At 40.3% G+C, this 16,408-nt stretch overlaps 2 protein-coding genes across 4 annotated transcripts; both read left to right on the top strand.

The window, feature by feature from the left end:
* Window positions 1-49: 49 nt before the first annotated feature.
* On the top strand, window positions 50-9,941 carry LOC137179491 (uncharacterized). 3 transcript variants are annotated; one of them, XM_067584179.1, is made up of 7 exons: window positions 50-218; window positions 1,186-1,301; window positions 1,397-2,421; window positions 2,899-2,997; window positions 4,530-5,019; window positions 5,686-7,659; window positions 9,060-9,941. In XM_067584179.1, the coding sequence occupies exons 2-7, from the start codon at window positions 1,199-1,201 to the stop codon at window positions 9,404-9,406; spliced, it is 4,038 nt and encodes a 1,345-aa protein (XP_067440280.1). In that variant the 5' UTR covers window positions 50-218; window positions 1,186-1,198; the 3' UTR covers window positions 9,407-9,941. The 3 variants fall into 3 exon arrangements, with proteins under 3 accessions (XP_067440280.1, XP_067440278.1, XP_067440279.1); XM_067584177.1 differs by having other exon boundaries at window positions 51-218; window positions 5,665-7,659; XM_067584178.1 differs by lacking the exon at window positions 50-218 and adding an exon at window positions 291-678 and having other exon boundaries at window positions 5,665-7,659.
* Window positions 9,942-10,232: 291 nt separating this feature from the next.
* timm10 (translocase of inner mitochondrial membrane 10 homolog (yeast)) lies at window positions 10,233-15,701 on the top strand. Its single transcript, XM_067584193.1, has 2 exons — window positions 10,233-10,460; window positions 14,427-15,701. The coding sequence occupies exons 1-2, from the start codon at window positions 10,390-10,392 to the stop codon at window positions 14,620-14,622; spliced, it is 267 nt and encodes an 88-aa protein (XP_067440294.1). The 5' UTR covers window positions 10,233-10,389; the 3' UTR covers window positions 14,623-15,701.
* Window positions 15,702-16,408: the final 707 nt, after the last annotated feature.

Below are 16,408 nucleotides of genomic sequence, written 5' to 3'. Positions count from 1 at the left end.
ACTGCTGGTTGCGGTGTCCAGCTATGATGTGACCTCAGTGTCATTGCACACAGCGGCCAGTAGGTGTCGCCATCAGTTTACAACAGGGCGTGTCGGTGCGACTATGTCAGGGAAAGTGTTAAAAAGTGTCGTGTGAGGTGACTAATTTCGGGATAGGGTACATTTTCGAAATAAGTGATAATCATCCAAAACACCTGTACAGCGACAACAAAATATCGGTAAGTGTAAATTTTAAGGTTCCCCACTTTAATGCTAAGCTGCGATCTATGCAGTCAGCACAGACTACGTTAACTATGAGTTTCACTAACTTATCCGGTGACACTTCAAAGTAGTTTAATGTGTTATAGGTGGACGCTGCAAAATAATTAAATGTATTGAATTGTGTTTTTCTGCTAATAATGTAGCTAGCTATTAGCCACAATGTCCAGAAGATGTTAACTCATCTCAACACTTTGACCCTCTGGAGGAAATGTATGGTAGTCTTACTGTATCAAGCGGCTAAAAGAGGCCGACAACATCAAATGGAAGCGGGAAAGCAGGTTGTTAAATTACCTAAATGACCCTGAGAAGTCAAATGTCGGACAGACATTGAACGTTAATTTCTCCTCCACGTGCTGATACCCGCACACAGCTCTGCTAAGATGATGCTAAGCTACGCTGCTGTTGCAGAGTCTTAAAGTGAGTTCACATTTGTACACGCCACTTTTTAAAATACTGTCACAACCACTCCGTGGATTTAAATTGTAAAAAAAAAAGTTGGTGTAAAAATCCAAAAGAATTTAAAGTAATTTTCTATAGAGACGAGCGAAATTATTCATGTCGGTGTTAAACTGAAAACTGCCAAACTGCCAACCAGTGGTACAAAACGTACCAGGTATTCTTCTGTCTGTTTTGAATCTTGGATTTTTAGATCATACAATTCACATTTTAAAAGGGTTTCAAGCAAAATTGTTTTATATTAAAAAAAAACTCTCTTCCCTTTTAATTGGCACTTTTATAAACATGAAGATACAACATGAGATAAAAATCAAATAGGTTGAAATATAAAAATCCCCATAGATGACAAGGCCAGAAAGAAGCGAACATCTGAAAACAAAAATTGTGTGTATCTTTAATAATAATTTTAGGCATATATTCCTTTATCTGAGCCTCTCACCTCCTCTTCTCTCCCTCCCTTGCTCCCAGTGCCCATGTGGACATGCAGAGGTACCGGTTGCCAGGTTATGAGATGCAGCTTCTTGGAGAGCTGCAGAGACAACAAAACAGCACCCAATTCTGTGATACCCTGTTGCAAACTGAGGGTGAGGCACAGGACGGGAGATAACAGGATGAAATGAAACTTAAAGGTTTGAACTGAAGAAATTAACTCCGGTTTTTCCCTTCTCTTCTTGTCAAGGTATCTCAGTCCCAACCCACAGCTGTGTCCTCGCAGCTCTCAGCCCTTACCTGTCTCAGAAGCTGTCAGCCATCCCGTCTCCTCCATCTGGCCAAAAGCGCCGACTCCAGCTCCAGGCTGTGAAGCCCCAGATCCTGTTAAAGCTGATTGGTCTGCTGTACTCTGGGGAGCTGGAGGTAAAAGGAAGCGTCGAGCAGAATGACGTGCTGGCTGCAGCCCGCCAGTTTGGGATGGCAGATCTTGTAGAAGGACATAAAGATCTCCAGGAGAGGTGGCAGAGTCTTGGGAGGTGCAGTAAATATTGCATTCACGCAGAAGAAGTCGGACAGAGGGCTGAAAGTAGAAAAATGCAGGATGCACAAGTTCAGGCCGAGATGGCTCAAAGGAGGGATACAGATTCTTCAGCGGAAAAGAGAAGTTGTGTATCGACAGGCACGCAGACTGTTAATGCTGGTGAAAAAGCAGTGGGCAGTTCTCTCACTCTCTCCAACCAAACTAAACCTCCAACCCCAGAGCCTGCACCCTCTGTCGTTCAAAATTTAGATTTTTCTATCTTATTACAATCCCAAAACATCACACTTGAGAAACATTTGTGCTCCACTTCTTCCCCACTCATTCCCAGGATGCTGAATGGAGCACCAAGCGATGGAGAGTCTACATCATACCAGTCATCTGACAGTATAACAAATCCAACTCCAATCTCACAAGTGTCCAATAACCTGACTTTCCCTGTTTCCCTCAATGACGCCTCCAACTCCCCGACGCCTGAAGAAGACAGCACCTACCAGCAGCCATCTGAGTTTGTGGACAGCATACAGGTGTTGGCTGAGGAATGGGCAGGATTGGAGGATGGACAAACAAATGACCAGATGTCTGAAAAAAGAAATGAAGGAGAAGTGATGCTAGGAGAGGAGAAAGGAAAGTCTACAGAGAAGAGGTGTGCAAATGCCAATACAGGGATGAAGAGCCTTACTAATAAGAAGCAGCTGCAGCAGATGATGGAGACAACGCAGATTTCTATCAAGGTAAAAGTTCATCTGTGAAATTAATGAATAATCAAAATTGGATTTTTTTTTTTATAGTTAAGTCTGTAGATAAATCCTAAAGCTATACTATATAAGGCAACATTATAAATTGATGTAAAAATACACCAGAATTTCTGGTGTCATGTAAGGTGATGTTCACTCCACTCGCCTAGTTTTTCTTGAGAGCATGAAGCTATTGATCGATTAGAGTCAGTCACCCTCTGTCACCAAATAATTTGAGGTTATCTCCATTGCTTCTTGAGCTCTGTCACGGCTGTACAGAACATTTCTATCTGTTCCACTTTTCACAAACTGGAAAAAAAAAAGGAAATGAAAATTTGAGGATTAAGTTTCATGACAATCGTCTCAGATATGATGTGTTGATGTCCTCAGACCGTCGTAACAACTGTGTAGGGAGCCTGCTCCTCTTTATCCTGTGTTTTCTCATCCTCAACATATTTTTTTCCCCACGTGCAGGTGAAGCTGAGGAGGAGGAGGCCAAATGGAGAGATGTGGGAGGTGGTGAGCATGCAAGACACAGATGAGACGTTGTCAGTTGTCACCTCCCTGACGCAGGTAGATAAGTATGATGGCAAATTTTTTATACGAACACGCAATTCACTTGGGTCCGATTGGAGTTTTTAACGTGGGAATAGAATCACAATTAGAATCACTTTGTCTTCTTTTGTCACTGCAGTTATAGATTAATATGAGAAGCTATTATTTCACAGTATTTAGCATCATATGTGTGGACTATGTAACTAAATCACTTCAGGAAACACAGCCACACAGCTGGGTCTTACTAGCTTCCATGTCAGTCAGCGGTACAGTATTTGTCTAACCACATCATTTTGTCAGGAAACAGCCTGCAGTTTGGGTACAATTAATGTGGTCTCTTTGGTGCTCTGTCAGCTGTCTCGTATTACTTTGAAAACTCACAGATCAAAGTGGCAGACCTCTCTCATTCATCATACATGTGGCTAATTGGCTAACATGACCCACTTTTCCAGAAGTGTTGATAAAGTTAAACTTGAGTTTAAGTCTTTGAAGTGATAGATCATCATCATAGATCATTTTGTGTAATCTTTTTTCATGAAATGCTTCTCAAACAGAACAGCGTTTTTTTTAAACAAATCATTTTTAGGAATGAAAGCTTGTGGTTCTGGTAGGTCTGAAAGTTTATTACTACATTACAAATACAAGCAAGTGCTGTGAAAGAAAATAAACATATCACATGGATGGTGTGGAGAAAGATTGAGAGGCCAAAGGAAAGTGTTGGAAGCCCAGATTTGTTGCATGGCATACTCTGTGATCCAAAACCATGGGATGTTATCGTGTGGATGTGATGCAGATTCTGGGGGGAGTAGAGTAGGCAGAGGAGGAGGCTGTGCAGTGGAGAGAGGTGCAGGTGGACTGGCTGAAGTTTTGGTGAGTTGTTCAGGCTCAGGTGCTGTACTCTGGGAGAAGTGATAGGCAGTATGATGCAATCGTCAGGTAAAATCCTCACTTGGCTCCAGACTGCCAGAGCTGCTGCCTTGATGGACAGACGGTCTGTTTCATCATCTGCACCCAGACTCCACCATAGATCAGCTGCATCACAACAATGCTGATGATTCTTAGGAGGCATTGCCATCACATTATTAGTAAATAAAATGACATTAATAGAAGATTATAAAATGTGTGAATACAGTTAGTAAAAATGATAACACAAATATGTGCAAAAAGGAATTTCTCTCTTACAGATGAACTTAAATAGCTAAAAACATGTCTTCTTAATGTGAAGTATAACTAGGGCTGATTGTTTTTTTTATTCTAATGATCAGTTTTTATTTTGAATATAAAAATTGGGGAATCAATCATTAGGAGCCTTGCTTGTTGGTGTCTTGCAGCAGGAGTGACGTCAGTGTAAAATCTTGAGTGACATCTAGAGGCAACAACATGTGCGTTGTTTGATTTTCTACACTATTATCTGACTTTCCAATCTGTCTGATAGTATAGGAATAAGTTTTATTTTATGTAGCAATTCACATTTTACATTTAGTACTTATGAATTATTTATTAACTTAACTCAACAGAAGACCAATGACCTTTTATTTATCTTTCTAAAGGATGGCTCCAACCACAAAAGGCCACAGAGAGAACTCACAAACATCCAGCCTCCCCCCTGCATTGCCCACCGGTGCGCACTTCAGAAACCAGAGACCCAGATTCCCCAGCCTGCTACCACCAACTCCCCTAAACCACCACCTCACCCCAACACCTCATCTGAGTCTCAGCCACTCTCCAGTGACTACGTCACCCCAAACCACAATGAAGAGCTCCTGTCAGCCCCTCTCCCCCAGCCTCGGGGCCCTGTAGAGGAGTCTGATGAGCAGATAGAGAAGCTGTTGGAGGACATCATGATGGGCCTGAACATCCTGCCCAACATGGAGAGAGACTGCAAGAAGTCACATAACCCACCTACCCATAATGGAGCCATTTGCCAGGTCCCAGTTGCAGAGAATGAAGCAGGTCAGATACACGCTGCCATCACTGCAGAGGACTGTGTATGTTACCAGGATTTAAGGACAAAGAGTGGCCATTCATCAACAGATACAGGTATCTAGATACATTTGTTTTCTTATGCTAATATTATATAAAGAAATTGTATCAATTTGTATCGTCCGTCAGTTCATCTTCAGATTCATTACTGGGAAGACTTACCATACTTTGATCTTTAATTTTTCCCCCAACAAGATGTATAGACTTTTGTCTTTGATATTGCCTTATTTGCATTATTTGCATTAATTAATGTCATTAATGACAGTGTGACTTTCATGCTAGACAGCAAATGCAAATGGAACAAGCAGCCATTTTTCTTAACGTGTTGATGAGGTAAAAAGTAAAAGTACCCTTGCTTCTTTTCATCATTTCTATGTTCAGCAGTGAGCAGTGCAGTTAAAATAATTCAGAATCTTGTTTTGCCCTCTCACTAGAAGTGTTAGCATGTGTTAAAGCAAACATAGATCACAGGCTTTATACCTTAAATGTTCTTTCTCTCTGTCTCTTGCTTCCCAATCCTTCACTCCATGAGCACTTCATATTTTGTCACACCAACAGTCTCAGTTGTGCCTGACTTTAATATCAGCCCACAATCTAAATCTAAATCCTTCACTATCCTCCAAAACAACTACCCTAACTACAACCACCTCAGCTTTGTTAATTCAAAACAGACTGATGATCATGTTCCTACCTGTTGTACAGGTGTCTGTTGTTGTTTTACAGCTCAGAACCAGCCCAGCTGCACAAGCCTTTCACCTGTACCACCAGATGCTGTGCTAATCCAGCAGCAGCAGCAGCAGCAGCAACGCTCTCCTCAGCATCACTCAGCTGCCTACATGGGGCAAACAGATGGAATGCTGCTGTCCAAAAGTCAAAATAGTCTATATCCTGAAGCACTCACAACAAGCTCAGTCATAGCCTCAGCTCTCTACTCCACTGGGCAGGAACCACGTTACCCAGCATCCCAGGTGGCGTCTTCACAAGAGGAGCAGAATATCTTAGAGTTTTTACCTGTGTCGAATGGAAATGAGACACTGTCCTTGCATTCTTTTTGCTTATCTTGCATGGATGATTTGCGGCTTCCTCCGTGTCTCTCTCCATTGGAGGCAAATACCTCAACAGCAAATCAGCCTGTCCTCAACATCTCAATCAACCATGGCAACAACACTGAGCAACAGTCATCTCGACATGGGCGACCCTGGCTCACAGAAAACCCCGGATCACTACAGTTTCCCCTCAGCGCTATTGCTGAGAGAGATAATAAATGCACATCTTTGAAGCAGCATACAAACCACGCCCATTGGTTAATGCAATGCCAGGAACATCTGCAGTTTAATCAACAACATGGAAGAACCTGTGCAGAACCTGGTGCTGAGAACAGGGTGGGAGAGAGAAAAACGGTATCTGCAGGCATTGAGAATGCTGCAGAACTGAAATCTGACCTCAGGAGAACAAAGAAAAGTTTAAAATGTAAACAGTGTGACGCTAAAGTTGATTCTGTAGCACCTAAAAGGAGGAAGAGAAAGTGCCCCAGTGATCCACAAGATGCTGTTGGTTCTCTCTTGACATACCCAAACTTGAAAGTCAGTGATGGAACAAAGAATCAAATCAACTTGAGCGTTTGTTCAGTCAGTTTGTCAAGCAACAATGTGCTGGCAAATGAAAGAGAAGTGGCCATCAGCTCTTCAAACAAGCCATCCAAATTTGGAGGGAAACCAAACCAGCAGTCAACCATCACAGAAAAACTGAAAGAGAAAAGCAGAGGCCCGGAGGAGTGTACAAAGTTGGTCAATACTGACCAAACTCGGATCAGAACAAGGGGTTTTCTGAGAAAAGCTCAAGAGACACCAAGTAACAAAAGCACAGAAAGTTCCCCAGTTCCTGTAATCTGTAGAGCTACGATTGTGACTAAACAAGTCTCTCTCTTCGGGCCGAAACGTGAAAGACGGAAGAAAACCAAGCTTGAAGATCTCACCCATCCAGACAGTGTTCCTCCCATCATTGAAAAAAAGAGCCACAATGGGGAAAATGAGCAGCAAACTGAAAAAGATTTGCCAAAGGAGAGTTTGGAAAACAGTGAAAAAACAAAGACAGAGTGTAAAAAAAGGAAGAGGAATAGAAGTGCAGAAGTGGAGTTAATCCCATTGAAGAAGACCATTAGTGCTGAGAGCACTGCTGAGGCAGAGAATAACAATGACATAATCCCAGCAGTAAGAAAAGTTGGGACACCAAAACAGATGGTCTCTTTGAAGGAATTTCAAAAGCTTATCAAACGTCAACACTCCAAAACAAGGAAATCAAAAGAAAACCATAAAACAAATGAAACTGTAAGAAATACAGAAGATAAAATGGAGGCTTGTGATAACACAGCCAGCAACTGTGAAGAAGAATCAACGAAGGAGACAGAAATGGACATAGACGTCATCCACCCTGAGAGCACGGGTGAGATTGAAGAATCTCATGTCATCTTCAATGTCACAGTTGATAAAAATCACAATCAAATTTCCAAGAAATCCACAGCTGAGAATCACAGATCACAAGAAGATGACACAAACAGCGCTGCTGGTAGGGAGACCAGTTTGTTTGGTGAGGAGTGCCATCCGGTGTTTCCCTTTGATGTATGTGAAGAAGAAGTGGCCAAACTGGCGGCTGAAGGAGGAGCTGAGAGCAAGCAGCCACTGAACAATCAGGATCAAGGTACTGAAATTGTGTATTTTTTCTTCATGGTAGATTACTGAATGTGACTTGTGTTCAGGGCAGCTTATAAAGTCCATTTACTGTGATCACAGTGAATGTTGAATCATTGAATATTTTGAGTTTAATTTGAGGATTATAAACTTAACTTTGGCGTCATCTGGTGGCAGTACTAAGAATCACATGCTGCAAGATGCTTGAAGCTTGAATTGTGCTTTGAATTCTGTTGGGCCACTTTTGAGTGTTTTTAAAATAAAAGCATATGAACTCTTCAAAAGACGATTAAGAGTCTAAAGTCATGCTAGCGGCTCCATGTGGCTGCACTTGCTTTGAATAATAAAATGCTAACACCAGCATGCTAACAGACAGTATATTGTAATTAGGATCATGTAAACTGTCATGTAAAGTCATAAGGATTCATCCTTTGAGGACCATGAAAACTCTATCAAATGTCATGGAAATCCATCCAATAGTCGTTAGGTCAGTCTTGACCAAAGTGGTGGACCAACAGACCGACATTGCCATTCCTTAGAGCCATGCTGCTAGCTTGGCCAAAAAGGACGTCATGTTTAGACTTAGTGAGCTGAGATTTAGTTCAACCAAATCACAAAAAAATACCTCCCAATTTGCCCCCAGTTGTATTGAACCAGGCAGATATTCTATTGACCAGAATTTGCCTCTGCAACTTGTGCCTCTCCCCCAAAACAACTGGTGTGAATGAAATTTCATTTGGGATCAGAACTTTCCATAAACGCCGTCTGCCAGCCAAACAGCCGACGACTCATTTAAGTCCAGCCAGCTACTATTATATATAATACTAGTAATATATATTAATTGTTCTAATAAAGTAGTTTTGATTAACAAGTTGCAATTTACTGTGTGTACATTTACGACCACTTTCCTCTGCTTCAAAGCAATGCGAACATGATGATAGACAAACGTGCCTATCTAACAGCCAATCAAACATCATGGTCAATATTCAAAATGACCAGTCAAGGGAGTGGACTGTCAATTCCATCCCCGCTTCCAGAGTCTTAAAAGTCAATTTGTTGCAGTTGCGAGCACATAGGGAGAGTCGAACTAGTACTCATCACAGCCCCGTGCCCGTGAGACTGCATTTGTGCACGTGAAGCAGAAATGCTTTCTCACAAGGATGGTTTTCTGCTCTCTGATACTGTTCTCTGCGCGCGTATCACGTGCACGCGGCTGGTTTTTATCTACGCGGGTTTTGAAACTAATTAAATGCCATATTTTTCCCACTGGCTGGCTACTCTATATCCTTATGGAAAGGCCTGTGGGATGATTAAAAATAGCCTTTGAAAACTCAAAAACATGCTTTTGTATAAACAATGTACCTCAATGACACTGGATACTCCAGTTCACAACCTCCTTTCTCTTTGCAGCACTGCCCTGTAGCACAGGAGTGTCTGATATAATGCAGGCTGCCACCAACGACGACGGTTCCTCTGACAGCCAGCTGCCTCGAGAAGACAAAAAGCCTTTGGACCACAACTTGAACCCCCAGACCCCTGAGAGGACTGGTCCATCTCTGTCTGGCGGGTTCAGCTGGAACTCAGGCTGTAATCAAGAGGAGGAGGAAGTGGAGGTGGACGTTCTGCTTTACTCCCCAGACAAAGTGCCTCAGACCAGAGAGTGTGAGGATGGACTCGACAACATGGCTCTAACTCCAGATGAAGAAGAGGAGGAAGATGTGAACGAGATTGATGTGACTGGAGATGAGGCAGAGTAGCCTTTTGTATGTGTGCATAGTTTTTATTATGTTGTGTAACTCGTTTAGCACTTGGGTGTGCCAGTCCTAATGTTCCCTGTGTGGTTCTGCTTTTATTTCTGTTCACAGAGATGTCAGATGAAGTCTGTTTCAATGTGAAGCTATGTATAATAGATTTTTATATATTTCCTTTTTCTGTTACTCAACCATCAGTCTGTGTCTGGCGATCATAAGCTGTGTGCATGCAAGAGTCAAAGGCTGCACACTGGTGAATTGAGTTCCATATACAAGTTTCAAATGGCTGTTTTAATTTGCATTGATAATATGCTGAAATATTGATACAAGAAGAAAAAAAACTTGTTTGCCCTTGTTTACAATCATTTATATTTGTCTTTTTTTAATTTCACATTTTCAGTCAAATTTGGTCAGACTGATGAAGGTAAAAAGCACTTTTACTGCACTGCAACTATTGCAGAAAACAGATCTTATTTTGAGTCTGCACAGTGTTTAATGTAAATAACATAATTATGGTTTATTAAAAAACAGTCTATTTTCATGCATGTGTTTTTGATTGTGAAGGTTTCAGCTGGATGTCTCTTATCGCCTGACCTCATACCAGAATGCAGATAACAAGACTTCCAGTTATTCACAGAACAAACGTGTTAAACGGGTATTTCAAGAAGCTGAAAGGTATTTGGATTGAGGGTAGATTTCTTAATTATTGTGGCTTTGTTGGCCAACAGCGGGGCAAACACTAGCAGAAATGTGCCAAGTGCTTAAAACAGAAAAAACCACTAGAGGGCGCACTGTCTCTGTCCTCCGTTTGAATCCAACTTTATTGACATCGGAAGTGTCGGAGGAAACGGTAGACACGTGTTTTCTTGCAGATTTGAAGGTTACAGAAGAAGCTGCAGGTAGGCTTCTTGTGCAGTCTGCAGGAGAGGGTCCCCAGCACGGCGTGTTTGTGGTTGAAAGCCGGGTGTGAGCAGCGCTGAAACGCAGACATGGATCCCATGAAGGCGCAGCAGCTGGCGGCGGAGCTGGAGGTGGAGATGATGGCTGACATGTACAACCGGTAAAGCCAAAACACGCTAATCACCGAGCTAGCTGCCTCTTATTCATGCTGTCTCTGTCATCCACTGTCACAGTAGCATGGCCTTCATGTATAGATGTGTCCGTGGTAAACGTGTCGGTGACATATGGTAATCTAAATGTTAGCCAAGACTTACAGTATTTCACTGATACTCAGTCACCTACACTGATTGGCTCTATACATAAAGCTTATATTAACTGTACAAACCACCAGGAGCAGGCAGCAGTTAGTCATGTTGAAGGAGAGGTATTAGTCTGTTAGTCTGTTAAATGACAGTATCACATGACCTTAATGGGTTGAATTAAATCACGACCTCTTAGCTTTGCTGTTGGAAAAGTACTCTGAACATTGTTTTTGGAGGTTCAACTTATAATTTAATTCATTATTCATCTGTAAAATGTCTAAGTAAGAACATTCTCTATCCCAGGCCAAAAGCCAAAGTGACATCTTTGAGTTATTGATAGATGTCATCAACAGCCTAAACCAAACATTTCTGGTTTACAGAAATATCAGGACATGTTCAATATTATTATTATTATTATTAGTAGTAGTAGTAGTAGTAGTATTAGTAGTTGTAGTATTTAAAAATAACTTTTCTCTAAAATTCAGTAATTTTATCTTACACACACATTGTCTTGAAATGAAGATTGGGGACAACGTGGTGAAATAAAGCTGCAAGATGTGATTCTGTGGTTCAAGCCAACACAGACCGTTAGAGGTTGAAAGCTTCAACAGTTTAATTAAAAATATCCACTAAGTTTGGTGATGTTTGGACAAACTGTCCTTTAAGTTAAAGTTTAAGTCAAATTTGCAACTTCTGATCAGTTTGGTCTGATAATGATCCACAGAAAATTTGGTAGCAATCACAGCAGTTTAGGAGGAGATGTTAAAAATGTGTTTTTCAAAAAATTCAAAATGGTGAAAAATCTATCTCGGCCTACATGGATGGATTCATCTGGAGCCACAGAATCCAGGAAAAAAGAATTTTGTTTGTGACCCTTTCGATTCAAAAGTTATAAATAGGCCAAAACATGAAGATCGTTGTTATAGCGCCACCATCAGGCTGAAGGGAGTTTCATATTTGTTGGGCAGCACTTGCACACAACTTCCAATCAACGGGCAAAATCTCTTGTCTCTCTCATTTATCATCTTACAGGAATTTGCAAAAACATTTCTGAAGAAAAAATGAATGAATTAAAATAATAATAATAATGATGATAATAATAATAATAATAATAATAATAATAATAATAATAATAATGATAATGATAAACCAGAACAAAAACAACAAGGTATCAGCCCTTTTGGCTTGAACCCTTAAATATATCTTGACCTCAAAGTTTAACACATCTGTGTTCTTGCAGTTTCTCCACAGCAGGTGGAACCTTGAAGGGAAAGTATTTTTAATTCATTCAAAATTAATATGAAAATGTTCACATACTATGTAAACTTGTATCTAACAAAGTCATTTTCCACATAATCAAATATTCAAAATATGTTGGATCATGTTGATACAGGTCCCAAAACCACTAACATATTTTAGACAATTATTGATTAATAGGAAAAGCTGATTAAACAGGAAAGTATTTTGTATTTTCTTCCAGCTGAAGAAAGATCTTGAAATGTCTTACATGTAAGTTGTGTGCGGCATTGTGCTGTATGCTTGTATACATAGCTTTAACACCATTCATGTGATCATTCAACCATACATTATACAATACAGGAGGTCTTATAGAGAAATATCAAAGGTTTATACCTTTTATAACACTGTTATCAAGTCTGTCTTAAACAACTCTCAGGAGCCCAAATGAACATTGAAACAGGTTTTTCTTGTCGTAATTATTCCTCCTGTTCATACTGAACCCTAAGAGATCCCTTCATAATGTACTTCCAATGTAAGTGATGAGGGACAAAGTCCACAGTCCTCCTTCTATTCAGAAATGAGTCAAATCAAGTAGATACCTTTCAACGTTACAGTCTTTTTAGTGCTAAAGTTCCTCTTTTTGTTACTATACTTCCACTGCAGCTCAACAGGGAAACACAAAGAGGGAATTTGATGCAAAAAGGACTGTAAACATGGCAGATATCCACTTGATATGACTAACTCAGACTGCTGAAGCCTCATACAAGCTTCAGATCAACTTTTAAATGAATTTTTGCACAAAATGACTGTGTGGACACACTGTGGATTTTGGCTCCCATCACTTACACATAAAGTGCATTTGAAGGAGATCTTTTAATAGCCAGAATGAACAGGAGGAATGATTACAGCAAGCAAAGCCTGTGTGAACCTGTCCTTTTTAAGAGAGAGACAAAAATCATTCAGTTAGTTTTTTAAAGGGAATTTCTGCTTTTCCAGTGTTCCATTATATTATAATTTTGATGTTGCAACTGTAGTAAAAAGGTAAATCCACCACTGAAGAGTTGAATCTTGATGCAACTACTCAAGCCATTTTCTTTGCATCCTTATTACCAACTGGTTTTAAGGAAATGAGACCAAGACTGAAGAGAGGGGGGTTTGAGGACAAGGTGGCTACAACATTCAGTATGAGTTTAGGATGAATCTGTGGTCAGGAAAACTGACCAATGAAGACTGCAGATATTGTGGATGTGAAAGCAGGACTGCACAGTAGAGTAACTTAAGCTTATGGTGAGGTCATATCCATTGACACATGATTTGATGTGTCATAGCAGAAAAATCCCACTCGTCATTAATAACATTAACATGGCTGGGTTTAAGCTTTAACAGAGAGCCAGCATGCACAATACTTGAGCCCCAAAACAGAAAGTGGAATGCAGCTATAACTAATTATATTATTTACATCTGTTTTTCCTGCCACAACATGTCAAAAAGTCCACTGTGAAAAAGGCCTGTTCCAGTATATAATGAATAATATCTGCTGTATGTGTTTAGTTCACTGGTTGAGGGCAGCAGCTTGTTCCTACCAGTCATTCTGTCAGTTCTGCAGTAATGACGGAGGTAAAACTTGCCGAATCTTTCTTCCCCATTTCAGCTCAAAGTTGCTCTCATATCTGTCGGAGCAGATCACACAGAACATACTGAATAAGGAACTGTGTCATTTTTAATGAACCTTCGTTATTTGACACTTCTTGACTCGACAAATTCGTCTTTCTAATAACAGTAGTAGCAGAGCTTACTGACGTATCTTAATTGATTAGAGCTGTTATTGTTGTTATGAATTACACCTGTGTTTTTTCTGTTATGTCTGCTGCTCTTTATTGACAAAATTAATATTTCTTCTATTTCTACCATGTGCAGTATAGTTTGAGGAATGACCGGTGCTACAACACAATATTTATGAGGCTGTCTTTGGCAGTTGTAGACAGTCATTGCTAATTTCAGTCATATACATGATTGATAATGATTTGGTCTTCATTAGGGCTGCAGCTAATTATTTTCATCATCGATTAATCTGACGATTATTTTCTCGATTAGTTGTTTGTTCCATAAGATGTCAAAAAATGGTGAAAAATGATGTGTCAGTGTTTCACAGATCCCAATGTAACGTCCTCAAATGCCTTGTTTTGGAGAGTGTCTTTGTCTCTGCAGTCAGAGAATTTGGATTTTTTTTTTCTTAAAAAATGACTCTAAATCATTCATCAATTATCAAAATAGTTGGAGATTAATTTCATAGTTGGCAACTAATCGAATAATCGTTGCTCTAGTATTCATCAATGAGTATTGTCCCCATTAAAAAAAATAGTAATATCAAATAAACTCACATCAACTGGTGGGGACACAGAGAATTTATAAGTCACACCAATTTATGCTTGGATACTTATTTTTGCATGCATGATGAAATAGTGCAGTAGAAGTGGTTTCACATCATCATTTTGATCTCAAAATGAATGAAATAAATTGTAACATCTCCCAGCTCTACATAACGTTTGCCACTCTGACAGACTCATGGTTTCCTTTCCTCCCAGGATGACCAATGCCTGCCACAGGAAGTGTGTGCCGCCACATTACAAGGAGGCCGAGCTGACGAAGGGCGAGTCGGTGTGCCTGGACCGCTGCGTGGCCAAATACCTGGACCTTCACGAGAGGCTGGGACGCAAGCTGACAGAGCTGTCCGTCCAGGACGAGGAAATGATGAGGAAGGCTGCTGTCGGGAGTGGATAGAGACGCTGATGACGGGAGCGAGAAGTAGAAAGTTGTGGGGAGTTATTACAAAGTTATGGGGCGGGGTTAGCATAGCTGGTTTCTCTAAATGAGAGATTGGTGTTTTTAATAAGAGGGTGGGTAAATAAAATTTATAAAGTCAAGTTAAAGCTCATGAGGGTCCACTGAGAGAAACTGCCTCCTCTGCTTCAGTAGAGGATGATACAGAGGAAGCACCGGAGCACCTGGCGGAGTTGCAACGTGAAGACGTCCTGAAACTGCTCACAGCGGTTCAGCAGCCTCTCTGGATCTGTCCGATTTGTTTGTTTGTTTTTTTACAAATTCAGCTCGGGCTGGTCCTGTACAAGTCACCTAAAAACTGACTGGAAGGGAGAAAGACCTGGGACATGTAATATTATTTGAAAGTCATACTTTGTGCTTGTTTTCTGCTGCTTCTACCGCAGAAACTCACATATACTTTTTAGGCTTTGTGGTACCAATTATCTAGTATTTGCTGCAGGTTAAAACAAACACAAATAATGATTTACATGTAGTCTTAGGTCACTCTTTAAACTCGGGTGACTTATTTGAAAGAGGGTGACGGAGGCCTCTTAAGGTTGCAGCACATCATCATATTCAGGTAGAGATACATTGTTAACAATTACAAGTTGTCTGTTATGCAGACAACTTGTAAAAGTACAAAACCTTGAAATACAGTAAATCAGATACATGGATCAGGACATGCACTGAATCAGTTATGTATGGCAGTACAGTTTGAGCCAGAATGTCTTTTTATACAAGACACTGCGTAGTTTACTCTCTTTCACAACAACACAGATACAGACCAGCAGCCAGGTCATTCTAGTTACATGTGTTAAGGATGGACTGAACTTTGTTCATGTGTCCTGCTTGTGTAGACTGTGTTGTGCTGTACGCCAGTGGACCATGTTTTTCTTTTTGACTTTGATATGTCTTCTTTTTTTTCTCATGTGTTAACCACTGTGTCAGTGATGCAGCTCTTCAACTGCATATTGGAGAAGCTGCACAGTGTTTCGTTGTTATTAATTGCTCTAATAAAACAATGTCCTCATTTATCTCAACAGTATGATTGTTATCAGTGATGTTTCACAGATATTTAAGTCTGTCACACACACTTTCATATTTAACCCTCATCCTACCAACATATTTAACATACAAGGAATACTGACTGGGGACCACAGGAATAAACTACTATAAGAAACAACCATCATAGCAAAGTGTTAACTTATTTCTTCTCAAAACATTATTATTATTATTATTAATGTTATTTTAGGAAAGTTACAGTTCATTTACATATTGTGTAAAACAAAAATATATACTTTTCTCTAATACCAATTACAGCTTTTATCCCAAGTACAATCTTTCCACAGAGCCTTCAAAATGACTGCTACCCCTCCTGATAGTGTGTGATACTTTAAATTAGGACCCATGGCAAACATGAACTCAATAAATAGTTCCATCTATTAAAACTGCAGAATTTTCACTGGAGACACCCAGGACCACAATACAGTAGTATTTTTAAAAAGCACTAATTAAAACAAACAGAAAACAATGATATGAAGTCATTAGGAACAAACTGATAAAGTCAAAGGAAGATAGAGTAACGCACCTGTGTGATATGAGATTAAGTCCAGCTCTGGGGTCTGTGGGGCGCCGGTCTGCAGGATTCAGGTAAAATTGTCTGTCCTACAGGCAGAGTGGAGGCGGGGTTTTATAAATATGTGTCTGTACCTTTAAGACAAACACAGATCGGGGTGAGGAAGTGAAG

This window comes from Thunnus thynnus, chromosome 3, assembly GCF_963924715.1.
Source record: "Thunnus thynnus chromosome 3, fThuThy2.1, whole genome shotgun sequence".
Taxonomy (NCBI): domain Eukaryota; kingdom Metazoa; phylum Chordata; class Actinopteri; order Scombriformes; family Scombridae; genus Thunnus; species Thunnus thynnus.
The sequence above is the reverse complement of the archived record's forward strand: the minus strand, read 5'-3'. Positions and strand labels throughout refer to the sequence as shown.